This window comes from Bos mutus, chromosome 4, assembly GCF_027580195.1.
Source record: "Bos mutus isolate GX-2022 chromosome 4, NWIPB_WYAK_1.1, whole genome shotgun sequence".
Classification (NCBI taxonomy): domain Eukaryota; kingdom Metazoa; phylum Chordata; class Mammalia; order Artiodactyla; family Bovidae; genus Bos; species Bos mutus.
In genome coordinates, this window is record NC_091620.1 from 69,888,902 (window position 1) to 69,912,077 (window position 23,176).

The 23,176-nt window shown below is 40.3% G+C and overlaps 1 protein-coding gene across 1 annotated transcript in view; it reads left to right on the forward strand.

Moving 5' to 3' along the window:
* Positions 1 to 23,176, forward strand: part of LAMB4 (laminin subunit beta 4) — a 119,639-nt gene that overhangs the window by 3,335 nt on the left and 93,128 nt on the right. Inside the window, 10 exon segments of the mRNA XM_070369606.1 lie at positions 3,754 to 3,911; positions 6,620 to 6,755; positions 11,228 to 11,301; positions 12,464 to 12,652; positions 13,493 to 13,529; positions 13,532 to 13,555; positions 13,733 to 13,951; positions 15,070 to 15,189; positions 16,714 to 16,902; positions 22,865 to 23,045. Coding sequence (XP_070225707.1) covers positions 3,754 to 3,911; positions 6,620 to 6,755; positions 11,228 to 11,301; positions 12,464 to 12,652; positions 13,493 to 13,529; positions 13,532 to 13,555; positions 13,733 to 13,951; positions 15,070 to 15,189; positions 16,714 to 16,902; positions 22,865 to 23,045 — 1,327 coding nt within the window.

Genomic DNA, 23,176 nt, shown 5'->3' on the forward strand with positions numbered 1-23,176 from the left:
ACCATCCAGAGGCCGATGGGGATGATTTTTGAGGAGAGAGAGAATTGTTTGGTTTTTTAAACTTTTTTTGCATTGAGATAATTGCAGATTCTCATGCAGCTGTAAGAAATAATACAGAGAGATCCCATTTTACCCAGTTTCTACAAGTGATAGCACTTTGAGTAACTACGGTACAATATACAGCCGAGAAGCTGACACTGAAATAGTCCACTAACCTTATTTAGAGTCCCCCAGTTTTACATGTTCCCTTTCGTGTATGTGTGAGTGTATGTCTGTATATTTAATTCTATGCAATTTTATCAAAAGCCTAGATTCATGAGCCCGTCACCACAGTTAAGGTAGAGAATAGTTCTATCACTTCAAGGATTCCCCCAGTTAGTTCAGTCACTCAGTCGTGTCCGACTCTTTGGGACCCCATGGACTGCAGCATGCCCGGCTTCCCTGTCCATCACCAACTCCCGGAGCTCTATCAAACTCAAGGATTCCCTAGTAATACCCTTTTATATCCACATCCAGCTCCCTTCCTCCCTGCCTCTATCACCCCTGGCCACCATGCATCTGTTACCCATCTCTATAATTTCATCATTAAAGAAATGGAAATATGCAGTATATACTTTTTGAGATGGGCGTTATTTACTCACTGTAATTCCTTGGGTATTCATCCACAGTGTTGTATGTATCAATGATTCCTTCCTTTTTTTACTGCTCAGCACCATCCCAAGGTATGGACAGACTACACTTTACTTAGTGAGTGATAGTCTCTCAGTCGTGTCCAACTCTTTGCGACCCCATAGACTGTAGCCCACCAGGCTCCTCGGTCATGAAATTCTCCAGGCAGGAATACTGGAGTGGGTTGCCATTTCCTTCTCCAGCAGATCTTCCCGACTCAGGAATTGAACATGGGTCTCCTGCATTGCAGGCAGATTCTTCACCATCTGAGCCACCAGGGAAGACTTAACCATTTACCCATTGAAAGACATCTGGGTTCTTTCCAGTTTGGGGCTATTATAAAGATGCTGTACAGTTTTTTGTGTGAATATAAGTTTTAATTTTTCTGGGATGATTACCTAAGAGTGTAAGTGCTGGGTTGTATGATAAGCACATGCTTAGCTTTATAAGAAACTATCATACTTTTCCCCAGAGTGACTGTTCCATTTTATATTCCTACCAGCAGTGTATAAGTAATCCAGTTTTTCCACATCCTCTCCAGCAGCTGGAGTTACCAGTTTTGTTTTTTTTGTTTTTGTTTTTTTTTATTGTTTTTTAGCTATTCTGATGGGCATGCAGTACTATTGTGACTTTGATTTGCATCTCCCTAGTGACTAATGATGCTGAACATCTTCTCAGGTGCTTATTTGCCATCTATGTATTTCCTTCATTGAAATGTCTATTCATGCTGCTTGCCATTTTCAATTGGATTGGTTTTTTAATGTTGAGTTTTGAGAGCTCTTTATATATTCTCTGGAGAAGGAAATGGCAGTCCACTCCAGTATTCTTGCTTGGAAAATCCCACTGACGGAGGAGCCTGACGGGCTTGGCGGGCTACAGTCCATGGTGTTGCAAAGAGTTGGACATGACTGAGTGACTAACACTATATATTCTAGGTCAAGGGGTTTGTCAGATATGTGATTGGTAATTATATTCTCCTTGCTTTTTTACCTCTTCATAAAGTTTTTAATTTTGATGAGGTTCCAGTTTACCAGTTTTCCTTTTATGAATCATGCTCTTATTGTCAATTCTAAAAATGCTTTGCCTAGCCCTAAATTGCCCAAATCTCCTATGTGTTTGTAGGAGTTTTATATTTTACTTTTTAAGTCCATGATCCATTTTTGTTAATATTTGTATACAGTGTGAGGTTTTGGTTATAGTTCATTTTTTTGCCTCTGACTGTCCAACTGCTTCAGCACTGCTTGTTGAGAGACTGTCCTTCATCCACCTTTGAACCTCAAAAATCAGTTGATCATATTTGTGTAGGTCTATTTCCAAGGTCTCTATTCTATTAATCTATGGGTCTGTCTCTCCACCAATATTACATTTTCTTGCTTACTGTGGATACATAGTAAACCTTAATATCAAGTAGAAATATTATTTAAATTGTTTTAGCTCTTCTGGGTCCTGTGTCTTTCAATCCAGAGGCTGTTTGATTTCTGCAAAATTATCATGTCTGCAGTTTGAGTTGCAATCAAGAGAAAACTAGTTCCTAGATTTTGGCTTTAAGAAGCAAAAAAAAAAAAAAAAAACTAACCATTTAACTGAATTTTTAAAAATACTGTCCTGTTCAAATATGCTTTTAAAAGAAGTATGAAAGTGAAAGTTTCTCAGTCGTGTCTAACTCTTTAGACCCCATGGACTCTACAGTTCATGGAATTCTCCAGGTCAGAATACTGGAGTGGGTAGCCTTTCCCTTCTCCAGGGGACTTCCCAACCCAGGGATCGAACCCAGGTCTCCCGCATTGCAGGCGGATTCTTTACCAGCTGAGCCACAAGGGAAGCCCAAAAAAGAAAATAAAAGTGAAACTATTTCTATAAATAGCTATCAATAAAATAGAGGACTCACATTATAGCTTTAGCATAATGTATTTAGCTTTAGAGTGTGTTCAGTTTAGACCTTATTCCCAGTAAGACTTTTGCTTTCTTTTATTCAGTCCAACAGTAAACAAAATCTACTAATATGTTAAGGGTTATAAGTGTGTAACTTAAACATTAAGGAATAAAGCAGACAAGCTGTGCAGGCAGGAAATAGTGTGGATTGCCCACCCTGTCTTCACATATAGAGATTTAAGTTATATTAACTCAGAATTTAACATTTTAAGACAAACAGACTTTAAAAATCATTTTTAAACCAACATTTAAGGATATTATCTCAGAGGTTTCTCATGAAAAGTAGAGAATTGTGACAATTGAGATAGAGCTGCCCTTTAATGCTCTGTGATTGAACCCTTCATGACAGATCTGGCAGGTACCAAGGGTTAAGTGTACTATACAGTCTGGAATTCCATCTGTGCCATCTTTTATTTCAAAGAAACATGATCTGTCCCATGGTGTGTCTGAATCCAGCACTCCAGGTTGTAAAGGGAGGTCAACTGAATTGACATATTTTAAGAGAAAGTTATTTCCCAAGGATTTCTTAATTTCTCCAGTTGAATTTCCTCCAGGTTGGAACAACAGATATAAGAGGCAGGATTAGGACTCTCCTTCCTCATGTCTGTGTATTTGTCTTTATTATTTGCCCTAAAAGGACACACAGAGAATTTCCAGTGAATGGAGGTTGTTTAAGGTCAGGTTTCCTAGAAGCAGAGCCTGAGACAAGGATTTGTGTGCAAGTAATTTTACTGAGGGAGTGCTCTGAAGAAGGAGGGAGTGCTCTGAAGAGGGAGAGAGTGAGAGCAGTAGAGCCAGAATGGGGTCCCAGCAGGAGTCCAGCTTCAACCTCCTCCCAGAAGAGACTTTGAGCATAAACTGCATCACAGAGTGGATCCCACCTGAGGCAATGGCTGAGAAACGTGCATCCATAGGTCACTGGCTTCAGCTGATCCAGGTGGGGACATGAGCACAGATGGCATAACCGCCTAGGCTAAGAGATTTCCATCAGGTTGCAGTTGCCAACAGTATCCACCAGGAGGGTCCTCATGATCACAGAACTAGTATTAAAAATAGGTGGACTGTCAACTCTCCCACTTAACCAGTCACTTCTTTAAGCCTTCTACCACCCTTAGACTGTCTCATGTGTTCTGTTTCTATCATGTTTTCAAGGGTTGCTTAGTTACGTGGACGCTCAAGATGAATGCAGCAGAGGTGCCTGTCAGCCCCCAACTGGCGATCTCCCGGTGGGTCACAGTGGGCAGCTCACGGCTTCTTCTACCTGTGGACTGGACAGAGCCCAGAAATACTGCATCCTCAGCTACCTCGAGGTGGGTTGGATCTTTGTTTACTTGTTGGGACATGATTTCATCAGTGATGTAGATTTTTTCCAAGTACATGTAGGGCCATCCAGACAAAAGGAGAAAAAAGGAAACAGTCCACCTTCCCAAACATCAGAGACACAAGTGATTCAATTCAACATCTGGGAAACCATCACCAACTGGGGAATAAGGAAGACAGGCTTCATCTATTTCTTGTTACCTTCAGAATTAAACAAAAAAGGTGGATTTTCTTTGTTCAGTCTTTGAAGGGACTACTATACAATATATGTTCTAATGGGCTGCTTTAGTGACTCCAGTGGAGTGGACTTATTAAATAATTGATGAGTTGGATGAAGATGGAAGATCCTCAGGGTTCAGGGTTATTATGCTGAACATGGGCTCTTACTGCCCTACTTTAGATGGAGATGGACAGAGTGTAGACTTGAATTGATTGTCTGCCAGTGTCTCAATGCCACTTGGAAATTGTCTTGTTTAGAGACTATCAAGTCCCAATTTGAACATCTTTTTGTACCTTTTATTCTTAAAGACCAGTCTTATAAAAGGACAAGTTGCTTTTTTTCTTCCCTGGGCTCTGAAACAAGCATCCAAAGTCATCTGAATATCACACCTGCTCAAAAGCCTCAGGCAATTATGCCAACCCCTTAACTGAGAGGATGTGCAGGAAGGAAGCTGGGTGTAAGCCTAATGTTAGTGACCCAGGTTTTTCCATGTATTGTTTGTGTAAGCCAATTCCTGGAGGCCTCTGGGAAGGCTTTGTGTTCTCATTGGTTTTAGTAAATGAGGGTGATTATAAATAAGTGGAGACAATACTTGAGTGCTTAGCCCTGGTCTAAGTTTAGGAAGTACTTGTATAAGAGAGCAAATTCTCTACCTGGGCAAGAAAGTGACACTGTAGAAGTTTTGCTCAATTTTAGGTCAGGTGGGATGGAAGGCCCTTCAAGTAGCTTTCCTAAGGCCAGGTCCCCTGGACAAAGCAGTGTTTCCCAACTCTAATATTAGGAACTTTGCAACACTGGCATCACCCATCTTGTCTTTCCACTATTGGCATCTGCTTACATTCTCATGAGCCTAATCATTTGAACTTGATGTTAAAATATTTAGAACTTGATATTCCTATATGGCAAAGTTACACCAAATAGAAGTAAAACAAACTCCAGAACTTCTTCAGTCTAGGGAATCAGAAATCTTAAAAATCTTAGAACTGGGGGAAAAAAATCCCACAATATCTTCCAGCTGACAAAGCATTACAGGTGAAACTATAAGCATTAGTTACATAAAATTCATGTGGCATGGAGGATAATTTTTTTTTCATCCATCAACTAGCAAAGAGCTCTCAAGCAAAAGATTCTCTTCCAAATGTTTAAGTCAGCATTGACTCAGAGTGTTACCCAGGTTGGGCCTCTCATATCTATTTGCCACAACTAAGCATCCTCTGTAGCCAGTTCCATCAAAGACTGTACTTCTAACATGTTTACAGAAAAAAAATAAACAGCCTGAAGTTAAACATTTTCCCCAATATTTTCCATAGTATTGGAAATATTTTCAAGTCTTGGCAACTTTTGGTGGAATCATTGGGCTCCTGTTGCTCTATTAGGACAGATGTGGGGCAAATCTCCCCATATGCAGAACTGACCTAACTTGTACTGGTCCTTAATTTCTAAAGGGCATTTTGGTTTTCTTCAAGTATAAGGGCTTACGATGGCCAGTGAATATAAGAAGATTATAACACTCTCTTGAAAGTCTGGTTTACTTTGACAATCTGTAGCTGAAATAGTCATTAAAATCATCATGCATTTGTTTAACAAAAGAGGTGCGACTGGTCAGATTACCTAGGCCCTTGTAAGCCATGGTCAAGCATAAAATCCAGCGTTTGCTGAATACCTACCAGCATATTTGCTGTTTTGGGCAATTTCCAATATGGAGGATTGTAAGAAATCACTCCTGCTTCCTGGAAGCTTTGCAAAAATGCTCCTCCAGAGTCCCACAGATATTAGCCAGAACAACTATGCAGGCCATTGACAGGCCTTTGGGAGAGTTGCTCAGGAGTTGTAAGTAAGTACAGCTACAAGTGGATGCAAACTCAAAAGGCCAGTCTTGACTGTTAAAACCTTTGAAAATCCATCCCAAGCAAAATTAGTTCCAATTCACAAAAACCTTCTACCTGGCAAGACAAGAGGGTGGGTCTCTCTGTAATGAGTTTAATGAAATTCTTACAAAATCCACATGTGCACAGTAAAGGTTTTGGCTCTGGAAGCTTTTATGCCAAAAATAATATCTGAGAGAGAAAGGATGATGGTTGCAGATAAACTAATGGCCAATTGTTTCATTAATTTCTTACTAATTTTTTTTTTTAACTAAAGGAAGTTATTCCAACTCGAGTATATCCTAGTTATTTTTCTATAAAACAAACTCTAAACCCTCTGGTCCTTGTATGAGAAAAAAATTATTAGTTCTACAAATTTGCAATTTTGTCCCAAATGTTTACATTTATAAAATTTCTAAGTCAAGTCTTAATTTTGTTTGTTTTGGTAGTCAAGCACCTATTGATGGAAAAATTTATGTCTTGTAATTTCCTCTGCTTTTTATTTTTAGCTAGATTGAATGACAAATATAGCACATCCAGCTTGTTTTTAAATTCAGATCAACAATAAGTAATGACGACTATTTATTTTTAATTTTAATGATGTGTTTTCCAGGGGGAACAAAAATGCTTCATCTGTGATCCCAGATTTCCATATGATCCACACACCCAACCCAACAGCCACACCATCGAGAACTTAATCACAAGTTTTGAACCAGAGAGAGAAAAGAAGTGGTGGCAATCTGAAAATGGTATGACCAAGTTTCTGTTCAATTTTTTATTTCTTCACATTTTTGTAAGGTATCTTTCTCTCTGTATGATTTTGGCACTATCACACAAGGAGTTATATTGAAGTGCAATAATATCCACTGAGAATGTAAAACCCTGTATAAAAGCAAAATTCAATTTTCATTTTAAGAAAGAATATTTTCCTCTTGAGAAATAGAAGTATTTTTTAAGCACATACCTGAGAATGTTTTACTTTTTTCATGTGAGGAACAGTTCTGTATGCTCTTGTTCTTTGGGAAAATAAAAAGGGGGGTGGGAGTAGTTTATGAGGTATTGGTAAATTAAGCCTAATAAAAAATACACTGATGTAAAACAGAAATAATAATGCCAGGGGAAGTCTGAGAGTTAATGCCATGTGCTTTTTCCTTCTTCAACATATGAAGGCAGAAAGAGAAAGGATATTTCTTTCTGCAAATCAAAAATTTTAATGTAAAAATTTAATTGAAGGGCTAGTTGGCTACTGACTGCAATTCTTTCCTTCCTGGTTTTTGCCCTTCCCTGTTCATGACATTGTGATCCTGAACCTCACACTGGCCCTGTTTCCTAGATGCCCCTGTAAATTTGGACCTGATCAGGGATTTCCTATTTCCCACCCCAGCTTTATGTGTTTAATGTAGCTTGTTCACTCGTATGGACCCTCTTCAACACTGGTCTGGAGCTTTAATCCCCCCAGAGGATTCCATTTGCCACATCCCTGCATCTCTCACCTTGAACTACAATTCCTCTATTCTGTTTGGACTCTAAGCATATTTCCCTAAAGGGATCCCAGGCCATAAGAGGGGATAATAGGTAAGATCATTGATTGGTGTCTATTAAATGCTAGTTCATTTGGATCCTAATGATTGGTCTCTTGTTGGACTCTCCTTAGTTAATGTTGGCAGTTTTTACCACACTGATGAATGGGACCATTTTTGCTTCACAGTTGCTTTGATCCACATGCCCAACATTCATTCCATGTCTCCTTAAGAGGGAATGCCCTTTTGTCAAAGCTGACTGTACAGAAGATGTGTTCTCAACTGAGTGCTTGGTTGAGAACAAGAGGGAACAGGTGATCTCCTTTCCAGAAAGAGCTGGGAGCCTTTGACACAGAGCCTGGGATGTGGCTGCCCTCTCAACAACAAACCCTTCCCCAAGCCATTTACCCTAGAACACTAAGCTATATCCCAGTTCACCACAGTCAGGTCATTGTTCTCTGGAGCTAGACTTTCCAATATTGTGGCTCCACATATGGCTACTGAGCACATAAAACATGGCTAATCCACCTAACAGAAGCAGAAGATATTAAGAAGAGGTGGCAAGAATACACAGAAGAACTATATAGAAAAGATTTTCATGACCCAGATAACTACGATGGTGTGATCACTCACCTAGAGTCAGACATCCTGGAATGTGAAGTCAAGTGGGCCTTAGGAAGCATCGCTATGAACAAAGCTAGTGGAGGTAACAGAATTCCAGTTGAGCTATTTCAAATGCTAAAAGATGATGCTGTGAAAGTGCTGCATTCAATATGCCAGCAAAATTGGAAAACTCAGCAGTGGCCACAGGACTGGAAAAGGTCAGTTTTCATTCCAATCCCAAAGAAAGTCAGTGCCAAAGAATGTTCAAACTACTGCACAATTGCACTCATCTTACACGCTAGCAATGTAATGCTCAAAATTCTCCAAGCTAGGCTTCCATAGTACATGAACTTAGAAGTTCCAAATGTTCAAGCTGGATTTAAAACAGACACAGGAACCAGAAATCAAACTGCCAATATGCGTTGGATCATCAAAAAAGCAAGAGAGTTCCAGAAAAACATCTAATTCTGCTTTATTGACCACGCCAAAGCCTTTGACTGTGTGGATCACAACAAACTGTGGAAAATTCTTCAAGAGATGAGAATACCAAACTACCTGACCTGCCTCCTGAGAAATCTATATGCAGGTCAAGAAGCAACAGTTAGACATGAAACAACAGACTGGTTCCAAATATGGAAAGGAGTATGTCAAGGCTGTATATTGTCACCCTGCTTATTTAACTTATATGCAGAGTGAAACTGAGAGTCACTCAGTCATGTCTGACTCTTTGCAACCCCATGGACTATGCAGTCCATGGAATTCTCCAGGCCAGAATACTGGAATGGGTAGCCTTTCCCTTCTCCAGCAGATCTTCCCAACCCAGGAATTGAACTGGGGTCTCCTGCATTGCAGCAGATTCTTTACCAACTGAGCTATGAGAGAAGCCCATATGCAGAGTACATCATGCGAAATGTTGGGCTGCATGAAGCACAAGCTGGAATCAAGATTGTCGGGAGAAATAACAATAACCTCATATATGCAGATGACACCACCCTTATGGAAGAAAGCAAAGAAGAACTAAAGAGCCTCTTGATAAAAGTGAAAGAGGAGAGAAAAAAGTTGGCTTAAAACTCAACATTCAGAACACTAAGATCACGGCACCTGGTCCCATCACTTCATGGCAAACAGATGGGGAAAGGTAACAGTGAGAGACTATTTTGGGGGGCTCCAAAATCACTGAAGATGGTGACTGCAGCCATGAAATTAAAAGATGCTTGCTTCTTGGAAGCAAAGCTATGGTTTTTTCAGTAGTCATGTATGGATGTGAGAGTTGGACTATAAAGAAAGCTGAACACCGAAGAATTGATGCTTTTGAACTGTGGTGTTGGGGAAGACTCTTGAGAGTCCCTTGGACTGCAAGGAGATCCAACCAGTCCATTCTGAAGGAGATCAGCCCTGGGATTTCTTTGGAAGGAATGATGCTAAAGCTGAAACTCCAGTACTTTGGCCACCTCATGTGAAGAGTTGACTCATTGGAAAGGACTCTGATGCTGGGAGGGATTGGGGGCAGGAGGAGAAGGGGACGACAGAGGATGAGATGGCTGGATGGCCTCACTGACTCGATGGACGTGAGTCTGAGTGAACTCCGGGAGTTGGTGATGGACAGGGAGGCCTGGCGTGCTGCGATTCATGGGGTCACAAAGAGTCAGACACGACTGAGCGACTGATCTGAACTGATCTGATCTGATCTGATTGTCTATCTAGGGTTTCCTAGGTGGTACAGTGTTAAAGAATCCACCTGCCAATGCAGGAGATACAAGAGATGTGGATTTGATCTTTGAGTTGAGAAGATCCTCTGGAGTAGAAAATGGCAACCTACTCCAGCATTTTTGCCTAGAGAATCCCATGGACAGGGGAACCTAGCAGGCTATAGTCTGTGGGGTTGCAAAGAGTTCGACATGACTGAGCACAGCACACAATATATTATCTATAATATATATATATATTTTTTATATATTTATTACCTGTAGTGTGTGTTATTTATAATATGTCATGTTATTTATAATATATGGATAAATATATTTTATAGATATATAAAATATATTTTATGTATCTGTATATATATAGAGAGAGAAGGCAATGGCAACCCACTCCAGTACTCTTGCCTGGAAAATCCCATGGACAAAGGCGCCTGGTAGGCTGCAGTCCATCGCGAAGAGTCGAACATGACTGAGCGACTTCACTTTCACTTTTCACTTGGGGAGAGAGAGAGAGAGATAATAAATATAAATAATTTCTCCTGTTTCTTTTTACTTTGTAAAATATGCCTGCTGGAAAATTTTAAATCACCCATGGGACTCATACATCCATTGGACAGTTCTACTCTAGAAAGCAGCTTCCATCATGTCTGGATTGGACCTGATACTTCACATCCCTGCTATACCTGGATGGCACCAAGCTGTCTCAGTGCAAAGTCCTGGCCAGGATGTTCGGGCTATAGTCCCTCTATTGTCTTTGGATACCTAAATGTATTTCCTGCAGGGGACTCTAGACCATGAGAAGGGAGTAAGGAAATCATCATCATCAGTATATAAGATGATTTAGGGCAAGCATAGTATGAAGCTTTTTCAGTGTCGTCCATTGGACAGGAACATGATTGGTCGCCACAGAGGCGCCCATAGACCCTCAGTCCCAGGAGAAAAATCCAAGATGTGTTTTCTGCTGAGTGACAATACAGCTAGGTCAAGTGCTTCCTTGTAGCTGTTGGAAGGAGAGGGTGTGGGTGTTTGCCATGTGCTGGCTCCTAGCTTATATGAAGTCAAGATTTAAGGTGAACACGATGAGCCCTCTCTTTCTACCTACAGGGATCATCCAGGAACTCCCTTGGTGGTGTGCCATGCTGCCACACTGTGGCTGTGCGTGTTGTCACTAAAATATAAATGTGGGCACAATCAGGGGAAAGCTGATATTACTTACCCTCACATAGACCTTATCCTGAGTGTGAATGGCATGGAAAGCCACTCCAACAGACCTGGCAAGAGTGTTAATCACCAGCCATAAGATTCCAAAGGGTTTCATTACAAACAATTGAGGAATTAGCAAGGTAAACAGTTGTCTCTCAAAATCACTGATTTTCTTCTTTCTGGATTTTCCTTTAGGTCTTGATCATGTCAGCATCAGACTGGACCTAGAGGCCTTATTTCAGCTCAGTCACCTTATTCTGACCTTTAAGGTACAGATGAGTAGACTGCTGCCCCCTTATCTACTTACCAAATGCTCGGCATACCTTAGATTTCACTTCCTTGCTCCCCTGCAGAGAACAAAAAGCTGTTAAAATCCAGACTGGAGCTTTGTTATCTGGGCTTTTTGCTCTTGAATGAAAAACAAAAAAACACCAGTGCTCATTAAATAATAACTTACATGATTAACAAAAAAGAAAAGACAGAGTGAGTCTTAGAAGAAAGATACAGGAGAAAGAAAACCTCCAAGCTCTGGGGTGCTAGAGATGACAAGAACTAGAAAGATAATTTGGAGGATAAAAGGCCAGGCACTGGAAATTATTTAAGGAAATTAAAAAAAAAAAAAATGTGATCAAAAGAGGAAGAAAATTTAAAGGCTCTTTACTGAGTTAGATGCCAGAGAAAATCTGTGCTATCGTCATTCTTTAATCATTCATCAGAATTCTAATTTTGTCAGGCCCGGTGCTAGGTTTTAGCTATAAAAGATGAACATAAAATTAAAAGTTTTAAAAATTTAAGAAGTAGTCTTTGATTTCAAAGAACTCACAGTCTAGTCATAGGTATAAACAGATATATAATTTTGAAATCACAATGCAGAGTGACAAGTGCAAAAATAGATGTACGATATCTGACATGGCTAAGGCAACTCGGGGAAACGGTGAACTTCATGGTAGATTTTGAAGGATGTATAAGCCTTTGCCAGAGGAAAAGTATTCTAAGTGAAGAAAACCACATGCAGATTGCTATAAAAATGTCAACTGCATTGGTTTTTTTAAAAAAAAAGTACATGCCATTTTTCTTCAATTAATTTATACAGAAACAATTTTAAAATGGAATTTGATTCTGAGACAAAACATATGCTCATAAGTAGTCGCCCACTTGATAGAAAGATTTTGGTGTGTTCATGGTAGAGTAGATTTTTTTTTTCTTTTCCTTTTCTTGGCCTTGCTGCATGGCATGGGGAATCTTAGTGGCCTGACCAGGGATCGAACCTGTGCCCTCTGCAGTGGAACCACCAGAGAATTCCTTAGAATAGATTTGAAAAAGATACAAACAAAGGTATTAAAAATGGAATTCCAAAATATTGTCAATCTGGAATGAGTTATAAATTCTACTTTTGCGAAGCATGACAAGTTTAACTGATTTTTCTTCTAGACTTTTCGGCCTGCTGCAATGTTAGTTGAACGCTCCACAGACTATGGACACACCTGGAGAGTGTTCAAATATTTTGCCAAAGATTGTGCTACTTCCTTCCCTAACATCACATCTGGCCAGGCCCAGGGAGTGGGAGACCTTGTTTGTGACTCCAAATATTTGGATATTGAACCCTCCACTGGTGGTGAGGTAGAATTTCCTTTCTTCGGTTTCTTTCCTAGAAATGAAATCTTTTTGTTGTTACCGTGGTTAATCGAGATGAAAACAATTTAGGTAGTGTCTACTGAAACAGAACATGAGCTGCTGCTTGTTTAGGAAGGGCAGTGTCTAAATTGAAATGAGTCCTGAATTCAGCTCATATTCACATAAATTACAAATATCTTATAAGAAATGATCCTGTACAAGAGTGCCCCTGCTGAAGGTAAACAAGGGCTAAAACGCAAGTTGGACACTGTGGCCAGAATGCCAGAGATAGGAATATCTTTTTCTAGTCCTTTCAAAGGAACCATAAAGGCTAATGGCAGCCCTCCATGCTCTGCAAGCCCCCCAGCTGGGTGGAATCTGCCCAGAACTTCCTGAAAGCAAAGCTGGTGATGGGCAGAAAGTCAGGGGATAGGAGTAGGCTTGGGAGATATTACCTTATCAGGTAGAGTAGTAGGAATGGTTGACAGAAGGCAGCTCCAGAATCCCCCAGGGCCAGATCCACACTGATGAGGGCTTGCTGAACCATGAACCCATCACTCCACCCCAACCAAGCGTGGGAGTCCTTTCCACCAGTCATATGAGCACTTCTGTCTACATGGACCACTTGTGCATAAAGAGCCAGGATGACTGTTTAACAACCTTCCTTCACTTTCATTCTTGGTGCTTTTATTCAAATGAGAACCCAAATGATAATCTACATTCTACACCAGGTGGGAAATAGTGGCTCAGCCTTCTTGTAAGGTCAGGATATATTCTTTAAGAGTATATTGAACACTTACGTTTTGGGGATAAAACACTCTAAATTTACCTACCTTTGTTTTACAGGTTGTTTTAAAGGTGTTGGATCCCAGGTTTGAAATAGAAAACCCTACAGCCCTTACATCCAGGGTATGAATTGCTTTATATTTTTCACACAGACTTCTTTTGTAAAACTTCATGTGAGGGGGCTTCCTCGTCATTGCATGTCTATAGGATGGTAAGAGAGTATCGGTCAAGGAGGGTGCTGTGAACCCATCCAACCTAATGCACTTTGATTTATTAATTTCATTATTTTCCTTTCTCTAGACCTTGTGACATTAACAAACCTGAGGATAAACTTTACCAGGCTCCATACTCTCGGGGATACTTTGCTTGGAAGAAGGCAAAATGATTCCCTTGATAAATACTACTATGCTGTGTATGAGATGGTAGTTCGAGGAAGCTGTTTTTGCAATGGCCATGCTAGCGAATGTGGTTCAACACAGAAGACGCGCAGTGATGTTTTCAGCCCTCCAGGCATGGTGAGTTACAAACTCACCTGAGAGCAAGATCGGCTCTCCTATCTTCCCTTCACTGTCTTAGTGCTGAATGTATGTCAGCTCTGTATGTGGGGATCAACAATCCAAGAGCCCTCTTTGTGCCAGGCAGATATCATTCAGTCTGGCCCATCAGGCCATGTGGGGGCCTTTGGTTCTCTGGACAGAAGTTCTTGTGAATTCTGCCACATGTGGCCATCATTGAGCTAATGGGCAGAATTTGTAATTTATTATTTCCAGATGGTCCATCTTATCTCTCTCGTTTATTGGTTTTTTAGGGAATGGAGATTTGATGGGGAGGAACCATGTCACATACATTGTCTCATAAAAATGTATTGATGGTCTATTCATGTGAGAGCCTGGGCTCAGTGCCAAAGTGTTTGAGTGACATCTGATGCTGTTGAAAGCCGTTACCTCGAGTGACATGCTGTGAATGACTCTGTCCTAAGCAGTGCAGATCTTCTCCACTCCTGGGACTAATCTTAAAGGAATAATACAGTAGAAGAATTTGATTTTGTGCAGAGTCTTGGGAGTGTGTCTAACTAAAAATAGTTTTGAAATATTGGTTATAACGGACAATGTGGGAGACTATAGATCTTTCCAATTAGACATCTCATATGTTTCACCAGAAATGGAACTTTTCCCTGGGAATGTGGGCACTGAGGGCATTTTGTGAAAAATCAAGAGAATCCCACACCTTTTTCCAGTTTTAGTTTTCTAATTCCCTGAAGTTCCTAAATCATCCCCCACAGACACGCACTTGTGCACACACATACACATTCTCCATCCTGGCCCTCAGTTTGCCAAGGGCCTGTGTTCAGGCCATGTTGTTCCCTGATACCAAAATTCAGAAAAACAAAGAATTCCTTGTAAATGTTCACTTACACATTTAAAATTTAAAAAGTTTTTAAAATTAAAAAGTTTAAAAGCTAATACGCAAGTAATAGTAGACAGTCAGGGTTCGTATTGTAACTAACACGTGGAAAACTAAGACCCAGAGAGACCCCCTTGGGCTGGTATTTCATTTTCCATTTAAAGAACCCCAACGTCCTCAAAGTTCAAATATGGGCCCTGTGTTCTCACCGTTCATGTTCCTCACGCATGCAGGTTCATGTCGATGCATCTGTCAGCACAATACAGATGGGCCAAACTGTGAGAGGTGCAAGGCCTTCTCCCAGGATGTTCCCTGGAGGCCAGCTATGGGCCTCCTGGACAGTGCTTGCCGAGGTGGGTGGACCTCAGTTCTTAGCATAGACTGAGTTTCCTTATACGAAACTCCTTACACAGTCTCTGCTTTCCCTTCTTTTGGAGAACATTTAGCTGGTTTCTGCTGGACTTCTGACACCACAGGGGGTGAACTTGTGACTTCCAGCTCCAACTGTGTGATATTCTCATGCCTCCTGCACAGAAGAACACCAGCTTCTCCAACCCTCACACCAAAACTGAACATTAATTTGAACAACTAGATTATATGTTGTGTGGCCCCTTCCATAGGAGGGGCACAGCCATGGGGGGTAATATCAGCGGGGATGGTGTCACTCCAGCAATCTGGTGGCCACTAGAAGTTGTACAGAGAGCCCCACTGTTTTCCTGAATAAATGTACACTCAGTGAATGTGACCTTAAACCCATATGTCAGATAAGATATGGGAAATGAGGCCCAGGATGGAGTTTGACAGGCTATTGTGTTTTTTAATAAAATATTTAGACTTAAAAAGATAGGAGGGAGTTTAGTCATGTGTTTTCTGCCTCTGAATTTTGATGCATTTCTAAAGCTGTTATTCAGTTTCTTTTCCCAAATGTGGGAAAAACAGGATTTGACAAAGAGGTTATTAGATGAGCTCTTATGAAAAATCCCCATCCATGGGTGTCACAGTGGACATGACCCAGCAAAATGTGGCCCAAGCTTATGCTGTTTACAGGGAAAAACCCAACCAGGCAAGTAGCATAGATATTACCACAAAGATACACAGATCCCTTTAAACAGACAGCCTTTCCTTCTGATGATCTGGGTGAGCGCCTGTTGGGAGGAAAATGACATTTAGCCCTGCTTCCAGCAGTTCTGCCCTAGAGAAGGAGAGGCTGGCTGGACCCAGCTCTAGCATCTTATCTGGAGAATCCAGTACTACCATACTACCAAACAGGTGATATAAACCTTCAGATTTACCAGTCTGAGTCAGTAAGCATATTCTTTGTGTGTGCTGTGTGCTCAGTCTAATATCTAATTCTTTGCCACCCCATGGACTGTATAGCCCACCATATTCCTCTGTATTTGGGATTCTCCAGGCCAGAATACCAGAGGGGGTTGCCATTTCTTCCTCTAGGGGATCGTCCCGACCCAGACAAACCCACATCTCCTGCATTGGCAGGTAGATTCTTTACCTCTGTGCTGCCTGGAAAGCACAGAGGTAAAGAATATGTTTATATTCTTCATTGAACAACAGCAACAACAACAAAAAAGTATTAGATCCTATGGCTTTTAGATCACCCAAATGATTTGTATTTCTCTGCTTGATTAAAAAAAAAATCTAAATAGTGAACATTTCGAGAACACATTCTATAGAGTATATGAGCAGAATTGGAGTGCTAAAAAGATCCTTGAAAGCAACTCTTTTAAGCTTCTATGTACTGGTGTAAGGAGTCTGAAGAAAGTGGAGGAGGGGGAAATGGGTGATGGAGCAGGGAGCCACCATCCCTGGGATGCTCACCATGGGGACCTTGGCAATCTCTCATAACTTTGCTGGGTTTTCAGCTTGTCACTGTAACGGCCACTCTGACTGCTGTCACTTCGACATGACTGCATACCTGGCGAGCAGGGGCCGCAGTGGGGGCATGTGTGACGACTGCCAGCACAACACCCAGGGCCAGCACTGTGACCGCTGCAGACCTCTCTTCTACAGGGACCTCCTTAAGGCCATCTCGGATCCTGACGTGTGCATTCGTGAGTCCCCAGCCTCTGACGCATCCTCGCACCTCATCTGAGCAGGGGATGATGGAACTGGCCCCCACTGGGCTCAGCAGCATCTCCAAACTGCTCTCGTAGTGGTAGGAATTGCAAAATCACTTAGGTTCTGAGCTTTTCTCTCTCTGAACAAGTTGGGCCAGATAATCTAGGTCCCGCCCTGTGGTCTCGCAGCCGTGGCTGTGGTGGTTTAGTCGCTAAGTTGTGTCCTACTCTTGCAACCCCATGGACTGTAGTCTGCCAGGCTCCTCCGTCCATAGGATTTTCCAGGCAAGAATACTGGAGTGGGTTGCCATTTCCTTCCCGAGGGGATCTTCCTGACCCAGGGATTGAACCCGGGTGTCCTGCACTGCAGAGAGTTTCTTTACCCACTGAGCTACCGGGGCTGATACTGATGAATTAGGAAACTGGTCTGGATTCAACCAGAAGGGGGCGATAGTTTCAGAAGCTGCCACAAGCACCTGCAGTGTTAGCTCAGGGAAATAATTAAGTACGGAGATTGGCTATATCATTTGGCTGTAGATGGTTCAGTTTTGCTAAGCTAATTTACCTTGTTTCATTTTTCCTTTAAAAAAAAAAAAAAAAGCATCTTTATGGCTACACCAGGTCTTGGCTGTGGTATGTGGGAACTTAAATCTTTGTTGTGGTGGCATGTGAGATCCTTAGTTGCACCGTGTGAACTCTTAGTGTGGCATGTGGGATCTAGTTCCCTGACCAGGGACTGAACCCTGTCCCCATGAGTCTCAGCCACTGGACCACCAGGGAAGTCTCTCATTTTTCTTTTTTTAATGTTTACACGTTTTTCATGTTATTAATCTCAACTTTTAAAAGATAATATTTTAGGCATAGATAAAAATAATAGAAAATAACATTTTATATATATAATATAAATAATACACCCACCACTAGCTTTGTCAGAACATAGTATCTTGCCCTTTCACCTTCAGAACATTACTACAACACCACAGCACACTGAATGGGATATTCTAGCTACCCACTTCTCTTTGTCTACCCTCCTTCCTATGGATAAACTATCATTACCTTGCTTCTTTTTACACTTTCACACGTTTTTCACCAACAAATGATACATGTTGACGTGTTTTCAAACTTGAGATAAATGATATTACGCTGTGTGCTTGCTCACTCGTGTCTGACTCTTTGCGACCCTATGGACTGCAACCCGTCCTGCTCCTCTGTATGTGGGATTCTCTAGGCAAGATTACTGGAGTGGGTTGCCATTTCCTCCTCTAGGGGATCTTGTTGACCCAGGGATTGAACCCATGGCTCCTGCATTGACAGGCAGATTCTTTACCACTGTGCCACCTGGGAAGTCTGAGGCATTTGCTATGAAACTCCAGTTTCAGACTTTACATAATCATAATACATAAATTGAAGTCTTATGCCACTCCAGTACTCTTGCCTGGAAAATCCCATGGACGGAGAGGCCTGGTGGGCTGCAGTCCATGGGGTCGCTAGGAGTCGGACATGACTGAGCGACTTCACTTTCACTTTTCACTTTCATGCATTGGAGAAGGAAATGGCAACCCACTCCAGTGTTCTTGCCTGGAGAATCCCAGGGACAGGGGAGCCTGGTGGGCTGCCGTCTCTGGGGTCGCACAGAGTCGGACACGACTGAAGCGACTTAGCAGCAGCAGCAGTAGCATGCAAAAGTAAATCAGCATTCACCCCAAATACATACAATGTCCTAGATTTTAAAGTTTAAATCATCATGATATGGAATAAGCATAAATGAAAATTTTTTGCTCAGATTACTCAGTAGGTAGCTGATTGTATAAAAGTTTACCTTAAAAAAAAAAAAGAAATTTATCTTACATGCCCTGTTTAATATAAAGAATTGCTGCTGCTAAGTCGCTTCTGTCATATCCGACTCTGTGTGACCCCAGAGACAGCAGCCCACCAGGCTCCCCCGCCCCTGGGATTCTCCAGGCAAGAATACTGGAGTGGGTTGCCATTTCCTTCTCCAATGCATGAAAGTGAAAAGTGAAAGTGAAGTTGCTCAGTCGCGCCTGACTCTTAGCGACCCCATGGACTGCAGCCTACCAGGCTCCTCCATCCATGGGATTTTCCAGGCAAGAGTACTGGAGTAGGGTGCTATGAATTGGGTCCTCATAAAACATATTTCTTTAAATTGATGTGCTAAGTGCCCTACATTTTTTACCAGAATCCATAATCCACTTCTCTCTCCCTCCCTGTCCTTCTGCCCCCATCTTTCTCTCTCTCACACATACACACACACACACATGCAAACACACACAACTTTTATGAATGTTTATAAAGCTCTATATTTGTAAATGAAGATGAAATTTCTTAGATGGAATCAGGAAAATACAGTGTTTAGAAATAGATAATCTGGGAATCTGAAAAGAGGTTAGAAATAACTAAACCAAATATTTCAAATAAAGTTCATCAACCAGAATCTTGCTTTTTAAGAGCACTTAGTATTAACTTAATAGTGCTTTTGGAGGAAAAGAAGGAAAGAAAATTAGTACCCTTGATTTGAAATTTAAAAACCATTCTTTGTGAATAAGGAGTTTCTCAAGGAAAGGCAAATGAGGAGCTTGTAAAAAAAACAGTTTTGAGACTTCTTAGCTTCTCTAAGCACATATTTATGTGTTTGTAAGTGTGTACACAGATGATGTGTATTTGACCAGCATTCTCATATAAATTTTCTCTAAGCTGTCCTAGTTTGAGCCTAAATATTTACATGATCAGATTCCAGGCCTAAGAGTTGACCAGTTTTAAGTCTTCTATGATTTAAGACACAGTTGAATGTGATACAGAAGAAACAAATATTTGGTAGACTCCACCAATAATATGTTTGCTGAAATTTAATTGTGTGACCTGAAAAGATTTTATTGGACTTCTAGTCTAAAGGCCACAATGAAGGATTATTTCAAACTTACTAGCCATTTACCCATTTCCCTTTCCCAAAGGATATTTCTGTGTATAATTAAATTATACTCTGGAACTCATTGCTGACCCTTTGGAGTGTCTCCCAGACAAAGATGAGTTTTTTTCCTTTTGGCTACTTCTAAAATGAACCTAGTTTGTTCCTTCCTTCCTAGAAGCAACTGGCTTTAATTAGAAGAAAATTGTGGGTTTTTTCCCCAAACTAAACAGAAGTCAGTGCTAGTTTTCCATAGTAAGATTTTATCACCAGTCACAATCCAGTAATAAACAACTGAAAATCAAACAAAAGATTTTGTCTGACAACTGTTTGCTTCAGTGATTCCGAACTGACTGAATTTTTTCCCCTAAATACACTAACCTAAATGGTGGTTAGGTAACATTGCTTTAGACTTGAGGGTTTTGTTTTATTACTCCAAAGCAAACATGTATAAATCTTAGCATAGTTGTTTCTTAGAATCCAGATATTCATTTTTTTTAAATCTTTATTGATTTCCTTAAAAGTGGAATCCCTTGAAAACACAGGTCCATGAAGATACAAGATGACCTTGTTGGTCATCTCATGTCTACTAATGAATACACTGTCCTCTATGCCAAAGTCACAACCAGACCTCCAGTGATAAGAAGGCTGCTGCTGTATCGGGCAGCCCCGACTGTTCTTTCTTATACTCAGTCAAGCGCTACATTTCTAGCTTTTACCCACTGGAATTACTCATATTATCAGCATCCTTTTTCATATGACATTCCTTCTTTTAATTGTTTGAATTTCTACTGGAAAAAAAAAAAAAGGTGGAGGAGGTTGTTACTTTTGTTACATAGGACTGTTTATCTCATTTTCCAAAATCTCTTCATCTAAGCTTTTGTCCCACCAACAGATTTCCAAAATTAAAACAAAGATTTGAACATTTCTTATTCTCTCTTTTTCTTTCCTGAACGTGCTCCTTTCCAAGAAGACTCAAAAAGAATGATAGCTCTTACCTTTGTAACATATTTTTCTGTAATGGGAAGGACAGATTTACTTTCTAAACAACCATATTTCAGAGACTTGGTAAACATTTTATGTGATTTTTTCCCCTCTTTATCATGTCCCTCGATGCCTTTATAGTGTATGAAATCAAATATATGATACATGTTTCATTACACCATCCCACTCTTACTTATCTCTTGACCTTATTTTCACCTTTAGAGTCTTTTAAAAATCTTTTTAAAAATTGAGGTGAAATTCATATAACATAAAATTGACCATTTAAAAGTGAACACTGGCACAATATTTTGCAACCACTACCCCTACTTAGCTCCACAACATTTTCATCACCCCGAAAATAATCAATCTGATGTTTAAACTGAGATATAATTGATATATGGCATTTTATCAGTTTCAGGTATAGAATGTGACTCATGTTTGTGTATATTGCAAAATTATCACTGCAATAAGTCTAGTTGGCATTCATTACCACACACAGTTACAATTTTTTCCTTGTGATGAGGACTTTTAAAATCTACTGTCTTAGCAACTTTCAATATAGGATACACTATTAACTATGTTTGCTATACTGTACATTACAGTAATGATTTATTTATTCTATAACTGGAAATTTGTGCCTCTTGACTACCTTCACCCATCTCTCTCATCCCCACCTCTGGAAACCACCAATTTATTCTGTGTAACTATGAGTTTGCTTTGGGGGTTTTTTTGAGATTCTATATGTAAGTGAGATCATGTGGTATTTGTCTTTGTCTACCTTATCTCACTAAGCATAATGCCCTAAATATCCACCCATTTTGCCACAAATGGCGAGAATTCATTCTTTTGTGACTGTATAATATTCCATTTTGTAAATATACACAATGTGGTATATTTCTTTATTCTATCTATTGATTGCTTAAGTTGCTTCCATGTCTTGCCTATTATAAAGAATGCTGCAATGAACATAGAGTTCATGTATCTTTTTAAATTAGTGTTTTCATTTTCTTCAGATAAGTACCTAGCAATGAAATTTCTGGGTATTTCATATTTTTTAATTTTGGGGGAACATTGATATTGCTTTCCATAGTGGCTGCACCAATTTACATTCCCATCAACAGTACAAAAAAGTTCCCTTTTCTTCACATCCTTGAAAACACTTGTTATTTCTTGTCCTTACCAGTAGATTGCCTCTTCATTTCGTGGGTGGTTTCCTTTGCTGTGCAGAAGCTTTTAAGTTTGATATGGTACCACTTGTTTATTTTTCTTTTGTTTGCCTTTGATTTTGATTTCAAACGCAAACAATCATTGCCAGGACCAATATAAAAAAGTTTGCTGCCTGTGTTTTCTTTCAGGAGTTTTCTGGTTTAAGATCTTACATTCAGGTCTTCAGTCCATCTTGAATTAATTTTTGTGAATGATGTAAGAGAGGGATCCAGTTTTTTCTTTTGCACATGGCTGTTCAGTCTTCCCAACGTCTTTTATTGAAGAGACTGACATTTCCCCAGCATACAGTCTTGACTCCTTTGTCATAAATTAGTTGACCGTACATGTGTGGGTCTGTCACTGGGCCCTCTGTTCTGTTCCACTGGGTTATGTGTTTATTTTTATGCCAATACCATGCTCTTTTGATTAGTATTGTTTTGTAATATAATTTGAAATCAGGAAGCATGGTGGCTCCAGCTTCATTCTTTTTTTAAGATTGCTTTGGCTATTCAGGGTTGTTTGTGATCCATATAAATTTTACGGTTTGTTGCTTTTTTTTCATCAATCTATTCTTAACATCTAGCTTTCATAATAGACTTTCTCTGGTCCTCTTCCTTTAGAATCACTTAAAATTCTTTTTAAAATATATTTATGTGTTATTCAACATTTTTCTAGTTCTGAGATATGGGAGACATATCTGAGCAGCCCTTGCTCACTGGTTTAATTATTCAAACATATTTATTGTATTTAAACAACTAAAGCAGTTATAGTGAAGGTAAAGCAATATGCTTCTATTTCAGGATTTCCACAATTAATTAAAATAATGCACATCTGTGTCCCCAGCTTGTGAGTGTGACCCTGATGGGACCATTTCTGGTGGGCTTTGTGTGAGCCACTCTGATCCTGACTTGGGGTCTATGACCGGCCGATGCCTGTGTAAGGAGAATGTGGAAGGCGCAAAATGCGACAGATGCAAGCCAAACCACTATAGTGGACTGAGCGCCACGGACCCCCTCGGCTGTCAGTGTAAGTCAACAGCAGCTGGATCATCACCTTGAATGCATTTTGAGGCTTGGAGCTGCCCCTGTCAATGCTAACATTTGGTCATTGTAAATAAGTCCCAGCATTCTCTGATTTATTTATTTTTTTTTAGTG